The sequence below is a fragment of the Aptenodytes patagonicus genome, chromosome 6, assembly GCF_965638725.1.
Source record: "Aptenodytes patagonicus chromosome 6, bAptPat1.pri.cur, whole genome shotgun sequence".
Lineage (NCBI taxonomy): Eukaryota > Metazoa > Chordata > Aves > Sphenisciformes > Spheniscidae > Aptenodytes > Aptenodytes patagonicus.
This window is the reverse complement of record NC_134954.1, coordinates 19,601,845-19,623,121: the sequence shown is the minus strand read 5'-3', so window position 1 is coordinate 19,623,121 and position 21,277 is coordinate 19,601,845. Positions and strand designations below refer to the sequence as shown.

General features: G+C 38.3%; 1 protein-coding gene across 4 annotated transcripts in view; it reads left to right on the top strand.

Moving 5' to 3' along the window:
- The window catches only part of LOC143161924 (neuroserpin), a 56,762-nt gene extending 38,567 nt beyond the window's left edge, over window positions 1-18,195 (top strand). For all 4 annotated transcript variants that reach the window (XM_076341406.1, XM_076341403.1, XM_076341405.1 and 1 more), the window contains 4 exons: window positions 4,773-4,870; window positions 11,017-11,103; window positions 12,383-12,472; window positions 15,396-18,195. In XM_076341406.1, the coding sequence (XP_076197521.1) occupies window positions 4,773-4,870; window positions 11,017-11,103; window positions 12,383-12,472; window positions 15,396-15,472 (352 nt within the window). In that variant the 3' untranslated portion in view covers window positions 15,473-18,195. The remainder of the gene's footprint in view (window positions 1-4,772; window positions 4,871-11,016; window positions 11,104-12,382; window positions 12,473-15,395) is intronic.
- Window positions 18,196-21,277: the final 3,082 nt, after the last annotated feature.

Genomic DNA, 21,277 nt, shown 5'->3' with positions numbered 1-21,277 from the left:
TTCAGGCTATTAAATCATGCAGGCTAGTTCTAGCACCTCACAACAACCTAGCTGAAATTCTGTCTGAAATGCTGGAATTGATATCAGCTGGCAGCTTTGTATTGTAGGCTGCTTGCTAGGTTAAAATAGTGGTTCAGATCCTGAGGGCCTGTCCTCCAAGCAAGAATATTGTTGATCTCAAGCAATGGCACAATTCCTTTGTTTGCTTTTTGTTCTGCAGAATGTAATGTATTAGAACCAATCTGAAAACCTAAAATTTCTTGCTTTTGCTTGTTCAGAACGCTTACTAATTTTTGAAATTATAGTCTTTGGGATGAATCACACTAGGCTCTAGTTCACTTCTGTTGTATAACTAGAAAGTGTACCCTAATCCTTGATTCTGTGGATCCTGAGCATCTAAGGACTTCACAAAAAAATTCAGCATTTCAGAAGGGTCGGACAGCATCATACAAGATGAAGCCATCTTTTTTTCTGACTTGAAAGTCTATAAAACAAAGAAAGATGGCCTGATATGGTATGTTACAGTTAATGCTCTATCCAAAACCTAAAGGTTCAGATAGATAACTAAGGGGACTGTCAATGACATAAATGCATAAATGCTTGTGTAAGTTTTAAATTTCATGAAAATATAATCATTCTCTGCTAAACTCTCCAGAGAACTTTGTTAGTTTCTCAGTCTAATTCTACTTCCTAAGTGTCTCATTCTATTCTTCATTTCATGTGGGAGAGATCCAAAGACGGTGGAAATCAAGGGAAGTATTTTTGTTCAGCTATTTGGACTGCATTTTACATGTAGGAAGTAGAGACACTTTACAAATGAACATTGTAAAAATACGTACAGAGCTAACTCACATCTTCACTTGTCCTGGACTTTGGCTAACAGCTGATAGGCAGAGTCACTATCCCTTATTAATATCTTTCTTCTCAGTGCTTTCTAAGGTGGTCTATAGAAGCATATATCCATGAACATATGTGTTGGTAAACCTTCTAGAACTGCTTAAGTACAGAAGGTCTCCTCTTGACTCAATAGACCAGTCTTTCTGTTTTTGTTCTGGTCCTACAATGAAAATACCTCATCTTTTCTTCAGTGTCTGAGCTTTCTCAGACTTCCCTTTGTGGTTTTTAATGCTCCCAGTTGCAACTATTCCATGACTTCTGATACTGAAGTATTGAAATTGATTTTTCATAGTATTTTTAGCCTCAGAAGCACCTAAAAGATTGTGGAAAAAAATATGACCATCTGGATCATTATATGTGACAAACACTGCAAATAACTATGTGTCAGGGCTTGTATCATGTAGCTCGGCATTTCCAAAGTCTGCAGGTACAGCAAATGCCTGGCTTGGGAAATGAGATTGAACGTCTCTTCTGTGTTCTAGGTTGTCAGCTTTTGATTTTGAATACCTACATCACTGTCTATAAGGAGCGCAAAGAAATCCAAATATGACTGGAGGATAACTCATACCGAATGTTTACGTCGGTTTGCATAGCCTGAAATTATATTTCAAAGTGTAAAGCAGCCCTATTATTTTTCAAAAGAGGCTAGTTCTGATATTAGCTAAAATATTTGAAATATCATTAATAATAGCTTATCTGTAACTCTTGCTGCTCTTCAGAGCATGTGAGAAAGGAGGGGAGATGCTGTTTTGAATAGTGGTTCAGAGTGGGTTTTTACCATATGACAAAACTAAAAGGGGAGAAGGGAAGTAATTGGTTTTATTTTCGTAAAGGGATAGTTTGGTATTTATGCAGCTGGTGTGATATTTTTGGTCTACTTTATTTGTCATAAAAAGCAGGAACTCACTCTTATAGATACTGTAGAGACCTTCACTCATCCACCTGTTCAGCATTTGCCTTTCCAGAGGTTTCAGTCAGGGGTATAGCCTCTATCCAGTAATTAAGTGACTGCTACTGTTGTTCACGTAGGTATTCTTTAGGAATATAACCAATCAACTTGTTTGCATTTTCTTTTTTCAGATGCATGTTCAGCTGGGGCTTTACAGGTTTTTTGTTTGCCTTTTTCTTTTTCTTCCCCCAAAAAACATCTCCCAGACCCCTTCCTTGATTAGTATGCAAAGGCATCTTTTGTCATGCTTTCTTTCTGGGTCACAATTCATCCCTTAGCAGATAAGTGTGTTTTCTGTCTAGTGGTCCAGAGACTTAAACCCACCTGATTTCCATTTATATCTTATAGTGATTCTCTGCAGTTGGAAAAAATGCTTTTTTTGCAGTTATTTTTCTTATTTGTGACCTCAAATTTTGCTTTTCATGCAGACTTTTCTTGCTAGTGTCCTATCCTGATACTCGCTACTAGTTTGACATTGCTACTTAATAGCTAAATTATCTTGAAAACTTGATACATTTAATACTAATTGTGGTGAAATAAAAGCCAAAAAAGGGAAAAACACACACTGAAATTTTTATAAAATGCATTTGGACATTAATTTGCCTCTTCTGCATGTTTGTAAGGTAGGTACAGTTGGATGTGTTTTTTCAAAATGTTATAGTATAGTTTTAATATAGAAGGAAATATTTGTGGATTTATTCAATGTGCACAGACAGAACCTCTGTACTGTTTAACTGTAGTTAACTCTGGCATCAGGAATCAAGTCTTAATTCATCTTTCTTAAGGTTTTTACTGAAGTCTCTAAAATAGATCACATTACAAGTGTGTAGTGAGAGTAAAACTAGTCTTTAGTTTTGGAGCCTGTAAGCCAGTAGGAAATTTGAATGAATGAGCAACTTGCAGATTTGTTTCTCGGCTTAAAGCTAAAATCGTGCAGGAGGTCTTGTGAGCTCTCTGCCTGTAGTTTTTGACCAGTGTAATTGTCCACAGCTTTCCAAGAGGAAAGTGAGTGATGATTCCTCTTGAAGAAGAAAGGTAACAGGACACATTTCTTTTTCCTACCATCCTGTTGGCTGTTTTCAGGTCATCTCATCTGTGTACCTACATGTCATTCATTAAAATAATGCCATCTTTTTTTCTTTTTTTTTTTTTTAAATGCTGCCACACTGACTGATGCAGAATATGCCAGAACACCATAAGCTTCCTCCAGTACATAAATCTTTGTTGGTCTCTTCTGATTCTTTTGAGAACTGCCAAAGCAATAAAATCACAAGAATCAGTTCTTGTGTTTTTATTCCAGGCATATCCTCAAATTCATATCCTGGAATTCATCTGGACTTGCGGTGCCACCAGTGATTTATCGATCCTGAGCTATCTCCAGATCTTACTTTAACTTGCATAAAATTCTTCTCTGGGTAATGACTAATATCTATTCCATCATAGATTTTTGGCTTCTTATGGTATTTGTAAGTTCATTATGAATGTAGATTGTGTATTGGATTTTTCTCATTCAGTGTAAATATTGTAAGTGAGGAAGATCCACTTGACTCTTATCCAGTTGTCTTTTCATATCCAGATTATTCTTTTTCAAGCTGCCAAGGCTTGTACATGCCGAGGTGTCATACATCTCAGCTCTTCATCAGCTGTTCTCTGCTCAGAGTTCTGGCCTATATTTTCTTCTGAAAAGAATGTGTTCCTCCATGTAGTCGAGGACGTTTAGTCCTGAAAAAGAATTATTATGAGAAATTGCACAGAAGCACATTTCATTTTATTTTTGGTTCTAGCACAGGTAAGACCCTTCACTAAGGACTGCAGTGTAATTGCAGAGTTGCTTTTGACTGAATGGCTTGCTGGAGAAACTGTAACATCTTATGGACTATATATTTTGTGTTGTACAGTTATAACCAGTCACTGTCAGCATAATTTAAATCACTAATAATTTGTTTGGTCATTCTGCAGAGAACCTGTAACTTGCCCATAACAAACATTTATAATTACTCTCTTGTATTTGTCTGTAGAATTCTGGTATTTTCTGGTTGGGGCTGCCATTCTTCTTATTATTCTGACATATTTCTTTGTTTCTCCAGCTGTGCAGTCTGTTTCTGGCCGTACGTAAAGGACTTGAGTCTTTTTTTGTTTTACTGACACCAGGCATAACTTCTATAACATTTGAAAAGAAGTCTTTGTAAATGGAACAAGCTTTTGCTCAAAATCTTGCCCTCAGGATTAATCTCAGTTTGTCCTTCCAGCATAGTACCATAGCCTAGAACATGGCTTTGCAAGCTAACCCTGAAATCCTGCCAGGTTGTACTCACATGTGCATTTGCACTAACAACTATTTGTTTTCCCTGTTCTTTACTCACAGTCAAAACCCAACTAAAACTTTGCCACCAGAGTAATTAGAAGTTGAGTCAGAAATGCTTTATATTCATGTTCATAACTTCTGGTCTTTGCTTATACTGTCTAAATAAAATTGGAGTATCTTTCTTACTTTCCTACTCCTTCTTTGCCAACAGCTGTCTATGAAGTTTGTGCTGTCCTTTGCCTTATTTGATATTCTAGTCTAGTATGCATACAATTAAATTCAGTTTTTATAGTAAACCTTCTGTATAAAACGTAAGCATTTACATTAGCTACTGCATCATTTTGCACTGAGGTTTTATGGTCAGGGACTGTACATTACATTAGCATATTTTTGATTCCTTCTGCATTAGAAAAAAAAAATCCACCTGTGAAAGTAAACTAATTTGTTTGTAAGCATTTTAGTAGAAGGTGTCACTATGCTATACTACCAGTGCCGAATCTCCTACTTTACATTATTTACCTCAGTGTTTCAATTGTCATTACCTAGAAATTTTAACCTTCTAATAACAATAAATACTGCTTACATTCTGGGCTTTTTGTAATTTTCTATTATGTTCTCCAGGTTCACAGTAGAACAGGAAATTGATCTGAAAGATGTCTGGAGAGGTCTTGGAATTACAGAGCTGTTCAGCAGTAGTGCTGATCTCACTGCGATGTCTGGTAAGAGGTTCTTGTGTTGTCTCTCAAGGTATATAAGGAAGTACTAAAATCACCTAAAGATAACCAACAAGCTCTTCAAAGTGGTTTTATGGGAAAAAAACAAAACAACCTGCTAGCAATTTTTTGATTCTTTGGGATTTTTGCGTAATGTAAGAGTGTGCTCACTGTAGGAGCAGTTGGGGCAGGGAAGAAATCCCTCAGGGTATCTGTGTGGGGTGGGGGATTTTCGACCTGGGAAAGTTCACTCCAAGTATTTCAGAATTGGATCTCATTAGAAATGTAGAGAAAGTGTAATACTATGCAAGAGGCAGATCCACATTAGAGCAATATATGGCTTCAGTGTCTTGATGGCAAATGGGATTCGCACAACAGGGGGGTTGTCATCTTTTATCTCCAGAGGCTATTTGTTCACAGCATTAAGAGCATTAAACTGTTGTACAATTAGTCATCTCCCCAGATACCTGCTGTATAGAAGCAGCACGGGAAAGAGAGAGCTCTGAGACAGAAGCAATTTAGTCACATATGCTGCTTGCCTATTTCAATACATTGTCAACACTTCATTTTCAGAAGTTGAAATATCCAATACATTTAGAAATTCGGGTGGAAATTAGATATTTATGCTTTTATTACCTCCTAAAAGGTATTGAAGTGGCACAAAAGGTGGTAGAGTCATCTTTGCCTGAGAAGTTGTTTCATTTTCACGTAACAAAAGTAGCCACGGGGGTCTGTCTAGACCTGAATTTTGGCAAACCCAGTTGTTCTCTATCTAGAAGCATGTGCCAGTCTGAGATTGTTGTCATTGTTCTTGTAATTTATGCTTATATGCTGCTCCCTGTATGTGTTTCTGCTCTATGGGTTACTGCCTAATAAGCCAGATAGATGCTTAGCTGATGAGAAATACCTGTTCTTAATTGTTTGTCTCTGGAAGCAATCACACCTGTGTGGCTTATTCAAAATAGTGGTAATGAATGTGAACCTTCCTCTAAAATTTACAGCAGAAATGCTTGCGATTTTCATATCCTTTTCACTTTTGCTAAGTTTGAAATATTGCTTATATCATGTAGCTTATTCCACTGTTTTGCCGCTTTCACTCTTCCAGTGAAATTGTGGGAAAAGCTGGAGTTAGGTAATGTGAAAAGAATTTGAATAAATGAAAAATCCTTCATTAAAAAAAATATCGTTTTTTCTGAAGAAAACCACTGTCAATTTCTCTGCCACCCCAAAGAAAAGTAACCTTTCGAATAATTTCTGGTCTATATATAGAAAAGTATTTACTTGAGGAAAAGTAATGAGGAGAATGGAAAATACGCAGGGGAGACTGAACCACAAAGGCAGTGCTTGACTTGTATTTCATTTCATGTAAAATTCACCTATATATCGGGGACTAATTCTGTAGTCGAGAGGCTAGCAGAAAGATTGGAACTTGCTTGTGTTTTAATCCATGTGACTAATGACTTGTTTAAAGTTTTACATTTTTGACAGTTGTACTGTACAAAATCAAAACACCATGTTTTGCATGACTGAATTAACTCCTCTGCCATTTAAAGATTAACTTGTTTATTAAGTCATGTAGAGCAGTGTAAAGAGAGAATTCACGAGTTTTACTGTAACATTCTTACTTTTCACTTGAAAGGGCCTGTGCCACCAGGTGATGAAAAGGTCATTCATAAATGAAGAATAAGAATGTTTTTGAAGTAATGTCTTTAATGAAAACCCTGCTGTTGATGCTATGGAGATGAAATTTTAAGTAATTAAAATACAGAATATATTTCCTATTTCTAATATTCACAATGTAAAATGGGGAGGGAGGAGGAAGGGAAAAAAAAATCGTGAAGAAAAATGTTGAAAGCTTGCTTTTGCAGATACCTGAATAGTATGTCAGGTAACAGGGAAGTTGAAGCCAGAAGTTTACATGCATCTCAGTTGTCAGCCCTCTGGAAAATTTAGCACTTCGTGAAACCTTAAATGCAGATACTTGAACAAAATGTTTGTCTGGACACTTTTGTAGGAAGATACAAATCATAAAAGAAAATCTAAGGAGATTTTTGAGAAATTCTGTTGCGTTTAAAAATACTCTCCTCCCCCTCTCCTGTTGCTCTTGCCTTTGGAATATTGTCAAGGAAAGCCTTCTGCAATTTCAACAACAGCCCTAATCCTGTAATCAGACCCAGGCACAGATTGTTGAGTTCAGTGAAATTCCATGTGGGCTTAGTGGATATAAATCAAATTGCAGGATTACAGACTTATTTTTCAATATTTAGAATTTTTTGCTTTTTGCACTCAATCTGAAAAATGGAAATAGACGAGTCAGCTTTACCTTTCGGGATGTCTGGATTGTGAGCAACCAAAGAGAAAGTATTAATCTGGATGCACATTTTAAATGTTACTCTCTTGCAGAAATTATGTTCTTTGTCAATTAACTCAGGTGAGTAGGAGGACATTCCTATTTGGCTGTCTAGTTGCATGTATCCTGACTCTCACTTTCAGCAAAAGACTTTGACAGGTTTTACTTGCATCTCTGATTCCATCAAGTGTTCAAAATAATCTTGAAACAACTTCTGGCATTTGGGATTTTATAATTTACACAGCACGTAAACTTGCTACTTGAGTATTTTGACACCACTTAGGACTTACCCTTGAACTAATTTCGATACTAAAATTCTCCTTCCCTTTTCAATGATTTTAATATTTCTTACTGTTGTACAATCCCTTAAGTGACAACTGCTTTTAACCTCAGGGTGACCTGCATTTCAGTAAGCAGTGAAGTAATCTTAATGACTTACTTTCATAATATAAAGTAGTTAGAAGAGCACCAGTCCAGTAAATAGTTCTTCGAAGTCTTGACTGAGGTAGGTATAATTTTTCTGGGACAACCTAAGCTAGAAAAGCCAATAAACCGGCATGCCTTTTTAAAATGAGACTTGCAGAGCAACCAGTTGGCAGCTATGAGTAGGAGTTTGCAAGCATATGGAGTGTAATGACAAATGAAATGTGATGCTAACGGAGTCATGTACATTAGAAGTAAGCCTCAGATTACTCCCACACGTTAATGGGTATCTAGGCTAGGGTCCTGTAGAAAGCTTAAACTTTGATACCAAATCTCCATGGGACTTTTCTGAGATGCTAACAATCATGTTGGCTCCTATGAAAATCCAGATTGAAAGAAACTACTAGAGAAAAATGACATGATAGTAGATACTCAGGTAAGCCCCACCTTATCCACAGTGAAAGCCATGAAGGAAAGATGTATAATAATGACAAGATGTGTATGATATTAAAGTATTGCAGTCAGTGATTTGACAATCATAAAACAGAGCAAAGAGAAGAATGCCTGAACACTAGGTGACAACTTTATGCTTCCATATGAAAATGGATTCATTCACTTAAGGGAGAGATGAATGAGAGGGATGTGATAGTGGCAATATAAAGAGAAGAGTCTAGAGAAAGTAAATTGGGATGTGGAATTGCTCTTTTCACCATCCAAGGACAAAGATATCCAATGAAATGAAAGGCAACAAATTGAAACCAAATAAAGTACTTCTCTTGTGGAAAACTTAACCACAGAGATCTTTGCTGGGTATTCCTTGAGGTCATGAGATTGGTAGGATTAAAAAAAAAATTTCTTCAGAGCAATCAAAACTATCTATACTACATTAAATAAAGGCATTCTGTATATTCTGTGGAAACTTGGTTTAGGGTATAAGGCACACGCTGGGTGAGAGGATCTTTTTCTTTTGTAAGTTGTGCTGTAGTTTTTATCTGTAAGGCTTCCTATATCTTGTTCTGAAGGAACAATAGTACTATAGCTGGAGCAGTGTCCTAGACTAATTGGACATACTGGTCTCATCTGCAATGGCACTTCTTGCATTCCTGTCAACTTAACAAAATATTGTTGGGTTTTTTAATACTCAGATCCTGAATACGTTTACAAGGAGGCCTACTATTATACCTGATGGTAAATGTTACCGATGTTTATGCTGTCTGAATTAGGGTTTATAAGCTCATCAGATGGAGACCAATCTTCTGAGGTGCTAATTGTTCTGGCCAGAAATATACCTCAGTGTACCATAAGCACCACCACACTATGCAAAATAAAGCATTTAGGATGAAAATATGGAGTATCGCTGTGAATATTACAGGTCACAGGAGCAGGCTTAAGTGCTGTAATAAAAAAAGGCGTGATCGAAATGTGTGATTAGGCTAAGTGGGCATTTCTTTGTCTGTTATTAAATGTAAAAATTTATTTGGGTTTAAGATAAGGAACCTCAAACCAGCATTTTTCTACAAAGGCTGCAAAGTTATTGTTTTCTTTTGGTATGTGCTGTATAGCTCAAATACAAGAACTTTGAAATGGTCTCAAGCAAGGATAGCAAAATACAGCTGCCCGGAAGGTTAAAATTTGAAGAACTGACCAATAAGCTTACCAAGAATCCTGTTAACTGACACTTTTACAAAGGCACCACACACGTAATGTGAGACATGCACAACAGTAATTTCTGTTGTGCGTGGATCTGTCACCCTTTTTGCCTTGGGTATCTATCCATTACACCTATGTAAATGTTCTTGCACATCCAGTGTTTGTTCTAAAACATTTTTTGAAAACTTGAGTCTTAATGGGTCCATAACAGAACGGAAGCTTTAGGGGATGACTATTTAACACTTGATTGTAGTATTTAGTTAGCTTGTGACTTATTTTTTACAGGTAATGCTTGAGGCTTAAAGGTGATGTTAGTGTTGGAATGCAACCACATTGTGTTTTCAGGTGGCCTTTCTGTTAACAGTTAAGGAGACAAAAGCTGTGAGAATTGTGCTTAGTGCTCAAGATAAGCAGATGCTTCATGTCCCATGTTTTAAAGTAACACGGTGGAAAATTTATCCTAGCTTTCACGGTAGCATTCCTGAAGGCTTGGAACTGAAGCCTAGAATTAGTACAATAGTTACCGATCTACTATATGTTTTACTACACAGTCCCAAAGGGAATGATTTGGGGCTTTTGTTGGCAAGATTTAAGTTAAGCAGCTGAACTAGGAGGTTTACTTCAGTTCTGAGTGTGTGTAGCAGTAATGAGATCTGCTGGGGAGAGACATTTTAAACTGCTGTCTCGTGGTTTTGGCTTGCATTAGTATTAGAACCAGTGGCTATCGTTGTGAAAGCCAAAATAAATGGATAACAATTAGATGAATAGTCCCAAGCTTTCCCTCCTTAGTCAGCCTTCAACTAGAGTTTTGGTGTTGAACGTTTTGTGAAGGATCAGAAATGCAAAATGGTAAAGCTGTCTCACTGGGGTGCTTAGATTAGATTTTCATGGTTGTGTATCTCCCTGTTGAGAAAGCTTTTATTCTTAATAATTTCTTAACTGCCGGTTGTGCTCTGTCATTACTGTGGATTTTATGCAGGTACGATAAATGTGTATCTAATCCTTGTTACGTCTTTCTGATGAAACTTAGTCAAACAGATTAAATGGTGTTAATGTGTCTTGCTTCCTGCAAGGTGCTGAGTATTCCAATAGATCTGATCATTTAGCCACTGCAGAAAGGTAATGAAACATCCACTGACTTAAGCAGGAGTAGGCTTGGACTGAAATTAAAATACTGACAAAGAAGGATGGAAAACAAAGAAGACTGAAAAAACGTAGTTCCATGGAGGTTTTTGCTATAAATATTTATCTTCAGCTTCTTTTAAATGTAATGACAAGAAGAAAGAAAATACCTAATTTTCCTGGAGGAAGCCTATATTGCACCTAATGCAGAAATAAAATTCTTTATGTATAAGTATTTGCCATATAATGTCATAATCCTTTTTCCCCAATGGTTGCATTTAAAATCTTGTATTCAAGGATTGTCTTTTACTCTGTCTGGTGTACTGGTGCTGTAGCCAGTGCCAAGCTATTTTAATATCCATAGTGTAGGAGAGCACTACAAATTTAAGCATGGTAAATGGTGCTATTAAAGGTATTGGCAGAAGGTATTTTAATGCAACTCCTACGCACAAAGCTCTCATCCTTCCCTACTTGGTATAGAAAGTGGATAATAGTGTTGGGGGTTTTGGCAGCGTTTGGTTTGGTTTTGGTTGGTTTGTTTTTTTTTTTTTTAATATTTCAATCTTACTGTTGAGCCACTTGAAGTATGTTTCCTTTTCTTCTCCAGATAACAAAGAACTTTACCTTGCAAAGGCATTTCACAAGGCATTTCTAGAAGTTAATGAGGAAGGATCAGAAGCTGCTGCTGCCTCAGGTACCTGACTGAAAAGCAGAACTAAGTGAAATGTCTGGTTATTCTGTGTTAATTAATTTTTTAAAACTGATTTGCTGTACAACCAGGAAAGCTAAATAGTATGTAGCATGAAGACACAGCATAGCAAGTATACTGCTTTTCAGAAGAGAATTCTGGAAATGAAAAGCGTTAGCATTTTTTTAACATGCTGTGTTTCACAAAGAATTTTGAGCATTCTGTGGAAAACCTCTTCTTCCTTATTTTGCTTCTGATTGTCAGGAGGGTACGGACTGCAATTTATATTTTCTTTATGGAACTTAATTAATTCGTAATTTTCAATCTGCTAATTGAGATGGTCAGAGGCATTTGATCCAGAATAGCTAGAAGGAGTGAGAGTTGTTGCAATTGCATTTTAATAAGCTCGTATACAGAGATGCAATATGGGAAGTGCTAAATGCAAAAACAGTTGGTCCCTATTAATGCTAGGAGGCCAGGTGGTTGGATTACTTGGTTATCACATGCTTTTCCTGAAAATAAGTTACATTAGTTGCTAATATGTATCATTAGGTGATTTCTAATTGCCTTTACTTGTACCAGTCTTTGAGGCAAGGAAGAATGACTTCCCTGGTCACGAATATCAGTAATTGGGTTGAATTGTAACATTAATATGGACAGAGATTACTGGTATGCATGAGTCTTTATCAACAGTGCAGTGAAAATGTAAAAGTAAACGAAACACTGGGAAATAATAATTTCCTGGAGAAATCCATGCATCTCCAAATAAAAATAACAAAGAGCCAAATTCTGCCTGATTCCCAGTTAATTTTACTTTCAACCTCTGCATTATTTAAAGACTCAAGCTAAAAGCTGCAAGATCAGCCCATTTAGTTGTTGCATATTCTGTAGTTATTAAGGGTTACCTTTTACTATCAACTGCAGGCTTGAAGCTGTTTAAAACAGTTCAGCAGTGCTGTCTAATGTAATGCATTTTCTTTCTACAAGTGAGCGGGAGTCATAACTCCTCTTAAGGTTCTGGATCTTAAAATTTATAAGCTGCTCCCTCAGCCTGGGAAATTGTGCCACTCTCCATTGTTAATCATTCTTAAATCATAAATAGGCATACAATTACTCTGTAGGGCTCTTTCATTTTCAGTTAGATTTTTCATGCTATTTATTGGTGACGCTTAGTGCTGAGAGTGTGGGACTTCAGTGTCTGTTCATGAGCTTCACAAGTATGTCGCATGAAGAGCAGGAGAATGTGCAGTGATATTTAACAAGCTGCCTATGTTTTTTCCTTTAGGAATGATTGCCATTAGCAGAATGGCAGTGCTGTATCCTCAAGTTATAGTTGATCATCCCTTTTTCTTTTTGGTCAGAAACAGAAGAACAGGTGAGAATATTGCAGATTCTTCCACATTTTTCACAGTACATCACCAAGTGTACAACAGAAAATTGCATATTTTCATCAATGAACTGGTCTTGTATTATGAATTTTCCTTAATTTGTCTTAAAATGCCTAATATTGAAAGACTGACCTTTTCTGTGTCCCCTTAATGTTTCTCCAAGACAGTCACCAAAATATGACATAATCCTGAAAAATATTCACAATTACATGATTAAAAACCCTGGGGAAGAAAAATTCACCATTTTTCTTCAGAGAACACAGTGTTACTGCCCTGAATATCCATAATCATTGTATTCCGTAAGAGCTTGGCTGTAGTAAGACCAGTGAGATGTGTTCCCAGTACCAAATTATTTGCATAATGGACAGATATTACAGCTATGAATAATTCTGTTGCGCTCTTGAAGTGTTCTATGGCAGGCAAGGGATGAGAACAGCACTCGCTAGCAAAATGGGCAATGATTAAGTAATTCCTTAGTTTCATACTTGTAATTTGTCTTAATGATGTGGATGTGATTGGGTGACAAAACAGACTATCATGTGGGTCTGTGTGTTGTGGTATCTTGCATGTTCTACAAGCAAACTCTGGTAGGTTCAGTTTGACAGGTTTTTTCTGTATTTGAGATCCCTGTCATAGGTATCAATGTTTATTAAACCATTTAGATTGCAGTAATACTTACAGTGTAGCTAGGTAGGGTCACTTGTGTGCAAGGCATGATGCCAACTCTGAGGGTTTTTGGTTTCTTTTTTTCTTTGACCAAAACTAAGTTGAGTATCCTTGCTGTTGTAGACACATAACTAGGCAAAAATGTGTCTGAGGAGGGTATCTGCCCTTTTCCCTACTTGATATACAAAAATCTCCCCAAAAAGAAAAGTTTAAATCAGAACAGAGTAGAGCTTGATACCCTTGGGGCAGTCCTTAATGTTGCACGGGCCTTGATGTTGCATGTAGAAAGAGGAATTGCCAACAACTATAGTTAAAGCCTGAAAGCTCATTACTAATCTAGAAATCTTAAGGTTGGAAACCTTTTGAAAAAAATTTGTGATGGTTACCCTTATTCTCAAGAATACCGTAAATGCTCATGATTGATTACTGCTTAAACAGGTTAGATAGAAATGTCTAAATAGGAAAGATGTAAATGGTGATTAAATAGTGTAAGGGAGCAGTATTCATATAGAAAATTCCTTGTTGTGGGTTGCATGCTCTAATGTGGAGTAAATCTGTGAAATCAAAGTATCTATTAATTGGAGAAACTGGCTGCTCATGGCTTTGATGGGCGTACTCTTCACTGCGTAAAAAAAAAATGGTTGGATGGCTGGGCCCAAAGAGTTGCGGTGAATGGAGTTAAATCCAGTTGGCGGCTGGTCACAAGTGGTGTTCCCCAGGGTTCAGTATTGGGGCTGGTTCATCATCTTTATCAATGATCTGGACGAGGGGATCGAGAGCACCCTCAGTAAGTTTGCAGACGACACCAAGTTGGGCGGGAGTGTTGATCTGCTCGAGGGTAGGAAGGCTCTGCAGAGGGACCTGGACAGGCTGGATCGATGGGCCCAGGACAACTGTATGAGGTTCAACAAGGCCAAGTGCTGTGTCCTGCACTTGGGCCACAACAATCCCATGCAGCGCTACATGCTTGGGGAAGAGTGGCTGGAAAGCTGCCCAGCAGAAAAGGACCTGGGGGTGTTGGTCGACAGCCGGCTGAACATGAGCCGGCAGTGTGCCCAGGAAGCCAAGAAGGCCAATGGCATCCTGGCCTGTATCAGAAATAGTGTGGCCAGCAGGAGCAGGGAAGTGATCGTGCCCCTGTGCTCAGCACTGGTGAGGCCGCACCTCGAATACTGTGTTCAGTTTTGGGCCCCTCACTACAAGAAGGACGTCGAGGTGCTGGAGCGTGTCCAGAGAAGGGCAACGAGGCTGGTGAAGGGTCTGGAGAACAAGTCTTCTGAGGAGCGGCTGAGGGAACTGGGGTTGTTTAGCCTGGAGAAGAGGAGGCTGAGGGGAGACCTCATCGCTCTCTACAACTCCCTGAAAGGAGGTTGTAGCGAGGTGGGTGTCGGTCTCTTCTCCCAAGTAACAAGCGATAGAACAAGAGGAAATGGCCTCAAGTTGCGCCAGGGGAGGTTTAGATTGGATATTAGGAAAAATTTCTTCACCCAAAGGGTTGTCAAGCATTGGAACAGGCTGCCCAGGGGAGTGGTGGAGTCGCCATCCCTGGAGATACTTAAAAGATATGTAGACGTGGTGCTTAGGGACGTGGTTTAGTGGTGGATTTGGCAGTGCTAGGTTAACGGTTGGACTTGATGATCTTAAAGATCTTTTCCAACCTAAACAACTCTATGATTCTAATAATCATTAGCTGATTGGTGTGGCAGCTTCTGGGGCTCATTTTTGATTCTGTAAGGAACATTGTCCAGCAGCTCAGGCATATAAGGGTCAGAAGTGATCATGAAGGTTACTCTAATTAGGTGTTCATGCTTCAGTTAAGGTTAGCTGCCACCTTTGGAGCCCCCCCAGCCTGGAAACCAGTACTGTGTCATAACCACTTGACATCAGTGGCAGTACTTCATGGACCTTCATCAGAACCACTGAAATGAAAGTGAACCTTTGTGTTGATTTCTGGTGTGTTTTCAATCAAGCCTTCAGAATAAGCAGAGAGGCACTGAAATGCAGAGGATTTCACTGTTCTTCTCTGTACTGTATCAGTTCTGAATACAAAGAGGTCCTCTTCTCTAGGGCTGTTGATCCATTGCCTTTTATGGCTACCAAGTTCTGAGGGACGCATGTTCCTATAAAAATTGTGCACCACATGCTCTAGAACTTATTATCAGTATTCATCATCTTATAATCTCAACTTTTCCTTTCAGTTCTGACACCTTTCCTTCCCTTCCTTCCTTTCCACTTTTTCCACAGGTACTGTGTTATTCATGGGAAGGGTAATGCACCCTGAAGCAATGAATACAAGTGGCCATGACTTTGAAGAGCTTTAACTGCCACCAGCTACCAAAAAGAGGAGATAAGCACATAAAGTTTGAAGTTAATATATTTAAGGTTTGCTGTGTTTTCCCCCAAGATATTGTTTAAAATGCTTTCAGATCTAACTGCGTGCAAGTCAGCTCCAGAGGAAAGCTTACAGTATTAAAGTAATGGTTCCGTTTCTGTCACTGTGATTGCCGTGTCCTTAAAATAAAATTGTGTACATGTCAACAACGGTTTCTTGTTCTAGTGAATTGTAAAGCAAAAAACTGCAAATCCATTATTCGTAACTTTTTTACAGTCCAAAGACTGACTTGATCAGTGAGACAGGAGCAGAATGTATGCAGCTCTGAACAATGCAAATGGAAAAGCTTGATGATAACTTATAGAGTTGAAGAACTACATTTGGAAAATGTGATCTCTTCCTGTTCCTGTAAAAGTAGTAAACAGACTGCGATACGCCGTCTCATCAAAGTTAATGGAACAAATTAAGCCTAGTGGATTTTACTCTGTAAGATAACTGTGGTAGACTTTGTGTGAACTCTCCCACATGTGATTCTAAAATGTTGCTTTTATGAATGCTCCTGCATGCAACTCTGCAATTCACCTTCCGTAACTGTTGATGCCAATAAAATTTTATCGCATGAATATTTGAGACTAGTCAGTGTAGAATAGCTATGTATGTGACTGAAGTAAAATAGTTGAATAGTAATGTCATTCGTGTGGACATATTTTTCTCCCCCAAAGTAGTTGTCCTACTTTAACCTAAGCTTTGCAGTATCTCATTTCACTGATCTAGAATGATCTTTCTCAAAGTAAGAAAAAAAAAAAAACACCGCCCTTAATTTTAAGTGTCTAAAAATGTTCTGTTAATAAATAAATGTCTAAAGGAACAACATAATCCTTTTTATTCCCTAACTTTTTACTGAGAATAAACTGACAGAGAGGAGAATGACACAGACCACAAGTAAATATTAGCAGGGGAACTAGTTGCTGTTTCCATTTGCAAGAGGAGGAGAAGTACCAGTTGTCACCAGAGAGGCATATAATTATTTCTTCCCTCATTGTGCAAGATCTAAAAAAGAACAGAAGTTATTAAAAAGGTAAGAGAGAATAAGAGAAAAGAAGGGAGGAGCTCCTTTGAAACAGATCATAAATACAAACTTTTGGATAATAAGTGGGTTTCTTCTCAGTCAATAGGAGTTTTGTCTTTTGAATTCTGTGGGAACAAATGCATATTGGCTGAACTTTAGTTTTAGTTATAGGCTTCTCTGGCATACATTTACTTCAAAACAGCATAGATATTGCTCACAAAGTTATGCATGCGAGGAGAACTTCCAAAATTTGACACATTGTTCACTTTTTTTTTCCTGCTGCTGGTGCAGATAATGCAGGTCAAACTGCGAAGTGATGGATATTCTCCATGGAGGCTGGTTATGCTCTTTCGGAGAAAGAGCATTTGAACACATTTCTAGCCCTGCCTCCTTGAATTGTTTAGTTCTGTTGCACGGAAGAAAAATGGAGCTCCTTAGTGTATTGCTGTTGCTTATTACCTGTAGTGTATTATAGTCTGGACTTGGTGAGACAGTTTTTGTATGCAAATTTAGACAAAAATTGTAATTTTAGTTCTGTATAGCTAAAAATGTTATGCTTGGGAGAGAAAAAAGGTAGTGCTTCTAAGAAGGAGAAGGGGCTAATTTTACCAAGATATAGAACTAGCCTCACTGCAGGTAAAACCAGCTCCTTTGACATGGAGTTACACAAGGGCTGGTTCTTCATGTTTAAATGATTCTATGAACATCACTTAATGTCTGTAAAAATGACCCGTATGCTAAGGATCTCTTGTGGTTTTAACCTTATGGGAGCCTGATTTTTAAGCAATTACATTTTTTCAGGCTAATTTTTGAGATGTTCACTCTGAGTTGGAAAGACATGAGGAAACAGATGACAACCCTCAGTCATGTTTATTTTCAGTCCGTTGAAAGTTCTTCCTGACCAATTTTGTGTTTTCTTTGCATTAGTTCCTTGCAGCATAGATGCTTCTTACCAAGGGAAGGACTGAAGATAGATTTGAACTAAAGCTATGGCATTATGGAAGGACAGCTGCCAGTCAGAAGTATTTATAGAGGAGATCAGGCAAGTGCATAGACTTCCCTAACAGTTGGACTGAGCATAGGTATAAGTGGAATGATGCAGAATCGCATATTCCAAATCTGATTCTGAGAATTGCCTAAACAGGCATATAGGAAAACCAGCAGAAACAGAAATGCAAACACTAGTTATTTCCCTTGATACTCTCCTAGTCCTTACAGATGCAAAATAGCCATCCCATGTTTCTTGAAAATTAAGAATTGTCTGGTTTTCAACAACATGAGTTGATTTATTACCAAATTATGCAAAGATGTTAGTTGTAGACCACAATGAGAACAGCTCTCAAACAATACTGTTTTTCAGTAGTGGTAGTATCTTAAGTATTGTTACCAATTTATTGAGGTGTATGAATACTATTCCGTTGTGGTTTTTAATCTAGATTTTGTATAATGTTCCTTTCAAGGATGCTATTGCTTTTTTGAGACAAAACTAGCAAAATAATTTTGTCTTTTTGTTTGGATTTTTTTTTTTGGTAAGGGGAATTTGTTAATAGTGGCTCATGTGAGTTTAGGTATGTAGTCTTAAAAAATTAAAAAAATGTATTTTGTGTTGGAGGCTATATCAGAAAATAAATTACTGAAACTTCTATAGTTGTGCTGTGTAAGTGACCCATGATGTGACACTGTCTACTGAGATGTTCTGTGATGCAGATGGAGTTTAAGCATGAGATGCAGTTGCCTAATGCTATCATCTTCTCTCTTGCATACATCTACTGGAGTCCAGGTAGAAATGCTTTTCAGAGCTGCAGTTGGAAAGAGTACTTTCCCTACAAATCCTTTTAGTAGTGGTGCTATCACTGGAGACTGACATATTTAACTAATAAGATCCCACTTGTACATGACCTTGAGCACCAAACAGTTTTTCTAGATTAGTACTACATTCAAACAAAAATTTGTCATGTTGTATAAATTGGAATGTTTTTGTTGCTGTTCCAAGCACTAATTTTCACTATCCTTCCACAAGCCTTGATAATGGCAAAGTAAACTGTTGTTTCAGTTTCTGTGAATCAAGTACGTAAGAAATTCCTCAAACAAATAAGATCTTAGTGTTATACCAGAAACAAAAAAAAATTTAGCCAAAGCTTTTGTGGCTAATTCTTATTTTTCAATGATGGACAAAAGAAGAAACCACAAGATGTCACTCTATCCTAAGAAGCTGAGAAGTACTTTCCTGTTGACAGTAATCCTATGGGAGTGTTGGAAAGCTGAATATCCTGAATGGGACTCAAGTATATGTAGGTCTTGGTAAAATCAATGAGAGTTGCTTGAGTTTCAGAGCATAATTAGACCCAGGTGCGCAAGTTTAATAATTGGGGGCAGGGGGAAACAAACCCCCTTTGTGTTACAAACTTTTCTCTGATTCCTGATAACAGATTGCTGGATTAAGGTCATTGCTCATAGGGGAATTTTTGTCCAGTTCATAGCCTGCACTATTGCATTGTGTACTTGGTGTGGGGTGAAATAAAAGAAAAAGTTTGTTCTTTCCACTCATCTCCATGAACAGCAGTAGAGCTGTACTGTGGTTACTTCAGAGTGTCAGTGCTGAAATAGGAGACATTTTCTTGACTACAAGAAAGAAATAACTAGGGTTGAAGTCACTGACATGCTGGCCCTATTATTATGTTGTTTTCTTTTGCTTACCTCTTTTATTTTCCCCCTCCCTTGCTGCCTTAAATACAGTCACTAGAATTTCTGCGTGAGCAGATTCCCAGTGTGTTCTCCCCTTGTGCAGTGAGGTTACACCACTGTCAGGTGTTCTATTCTCTTCTGGGGAGGAGAGAGTATTTTTCCTATGAGGATTTTCTAAAAAAGATGACAAGGTGTTGTGGCATGGCTGCACTGTTAGCAGGCAGCTAAACACCACACAGCCATTCACTCACTCCCCCCCACCTCCAGTGGGATGGGGGGAGACAATTGGGGGGGGGGGGGAGTAAAATTTGTGGGTTGAGATAAAGGCAGTTTAATAGGACAGGAAAGGAAGGGAAAATAATAGTAAGGATGGAAAAAGAATAAGTGATGCACAATGCAATTGCTCATCACCCGCCGACCGATGCCCAGCCAGTTCCTGAGCAGCAGTCACCACCCCCCTGGCCAACTCCCCCCAGTTTCTATACTGAGCATGACGTCACATGGTATGGAATGTCCCTTTGGCCAGTTTGGCTGTGCCCCCTCCCAGCTCCTTGTGCACCTCCAGCCTTCTCAGTTGGTAGAGCATGGGAAGCTGAAAAGTCCTTGGCTAGTGTAAGCATTACCTAGCAAAAACTAAAACATCGGTGCGTTATCAACTTTGTTCTCGTCCTAAATCCAAAACACAGCACTGTACCAGCTACCAGGAAGAAAATTAACTCTATCCCAGCCGAAACCAGGACACAAGGCATACTCCAAATGCGGTGTTTACAAGCTAATTCTTGAGTTGTTCCTGTCCCTTTTAATGGGCAATCTTTGCTTTTGTCCCTGCAGTGGAAAATGGAAATATATGGATTAAAAAGAGATGGATGATTTACCCCCAAAACCCAGTGCCAGGGAGGAGGAAAACGGTACCTTAGTAACTCAGATAATACCAGCAAGAAGTGGATTCCTTCCCCTGTGAGCTACTTTGCATCTACTGACACAGTTGATGAGAAATTGTAGATTAATTTAGCTTGTAAAACTGTCTGCAGTTCCCAAGGACTTTGCATCAAGCTGCAGTAGTTACAGGTGTCCAGATAGAATGAAGCCTCTGCCTGCTTACTGGGGACCTTTGTTAATTGGTTCAGTAGCTTGTCTTTGGCTTCCAGCTGGCATTGGTTAAGGGCTATAAAACAAAGTTACACATGAGAAACCATTCGCAATACACATAGTTGGTACTGTAAAACTCATGAACCAACACTACATATCTGTTACCTCCAATGACCAGGGCTTCTCAAGTGACGTTCTCTTTATATAGTACTGCTCTTACAACAACATCCACATGAATGTTTTTCATTTCACAGCAGTAATTAGAAGCCTGAGTCATGGACCAATTCCTCTAGGCATTAGGCAAAGTGAATAAAAAGATAGATAAAAGTAATGTAATAAAATACAGTTTAAATTGCAGTTTATAGACAATAGCACAGTGCAGTAGTCAAGGCTGTAAGGCTAGTGAAGGATATCAGACTTATTCACACTTACTGTGGCAGGCAGGTAATGGAGAAAGGTGGTGAAAATAAATGTATTATCCAAACAATAGGTGAGTCTCAGCTCCGCTCGCTATTTTAGAAATTGTTCAGACTTTTTCAAAACACCTTACAAATGCAGCCTCCAAACTCCATTAATGGCTGCGCCTGGAAGTCAGGCAGCTAATCATTCTCAGATAGGTGCAACTCCAAACCAAACACAGCAAAGCTCAAAACGTTGGCAGCTGTTTCTAAAAAGCATGGTATGCAGAAGTCTTCACAGCACTCTCCACTTTTGACTGTGATCAAATAGTCTGAAAGGTTTTTTTCTTAATGATGTGTTTGCAACACTGTGTTCTGGAAACTAATCTGGCAGATAGTGATCATAAAATTCTAGGTCTACTAGGACCTGGCTGAGGAAAAACATTGAAGTTGTTCCTGCAGCTGGGGAATTTAGCCCATTGCCTGAGTTTTTATCTTTTCAGCCACGCTGAATCACAATATGAATGATGTTTCAGATATGACCCATGCTTTA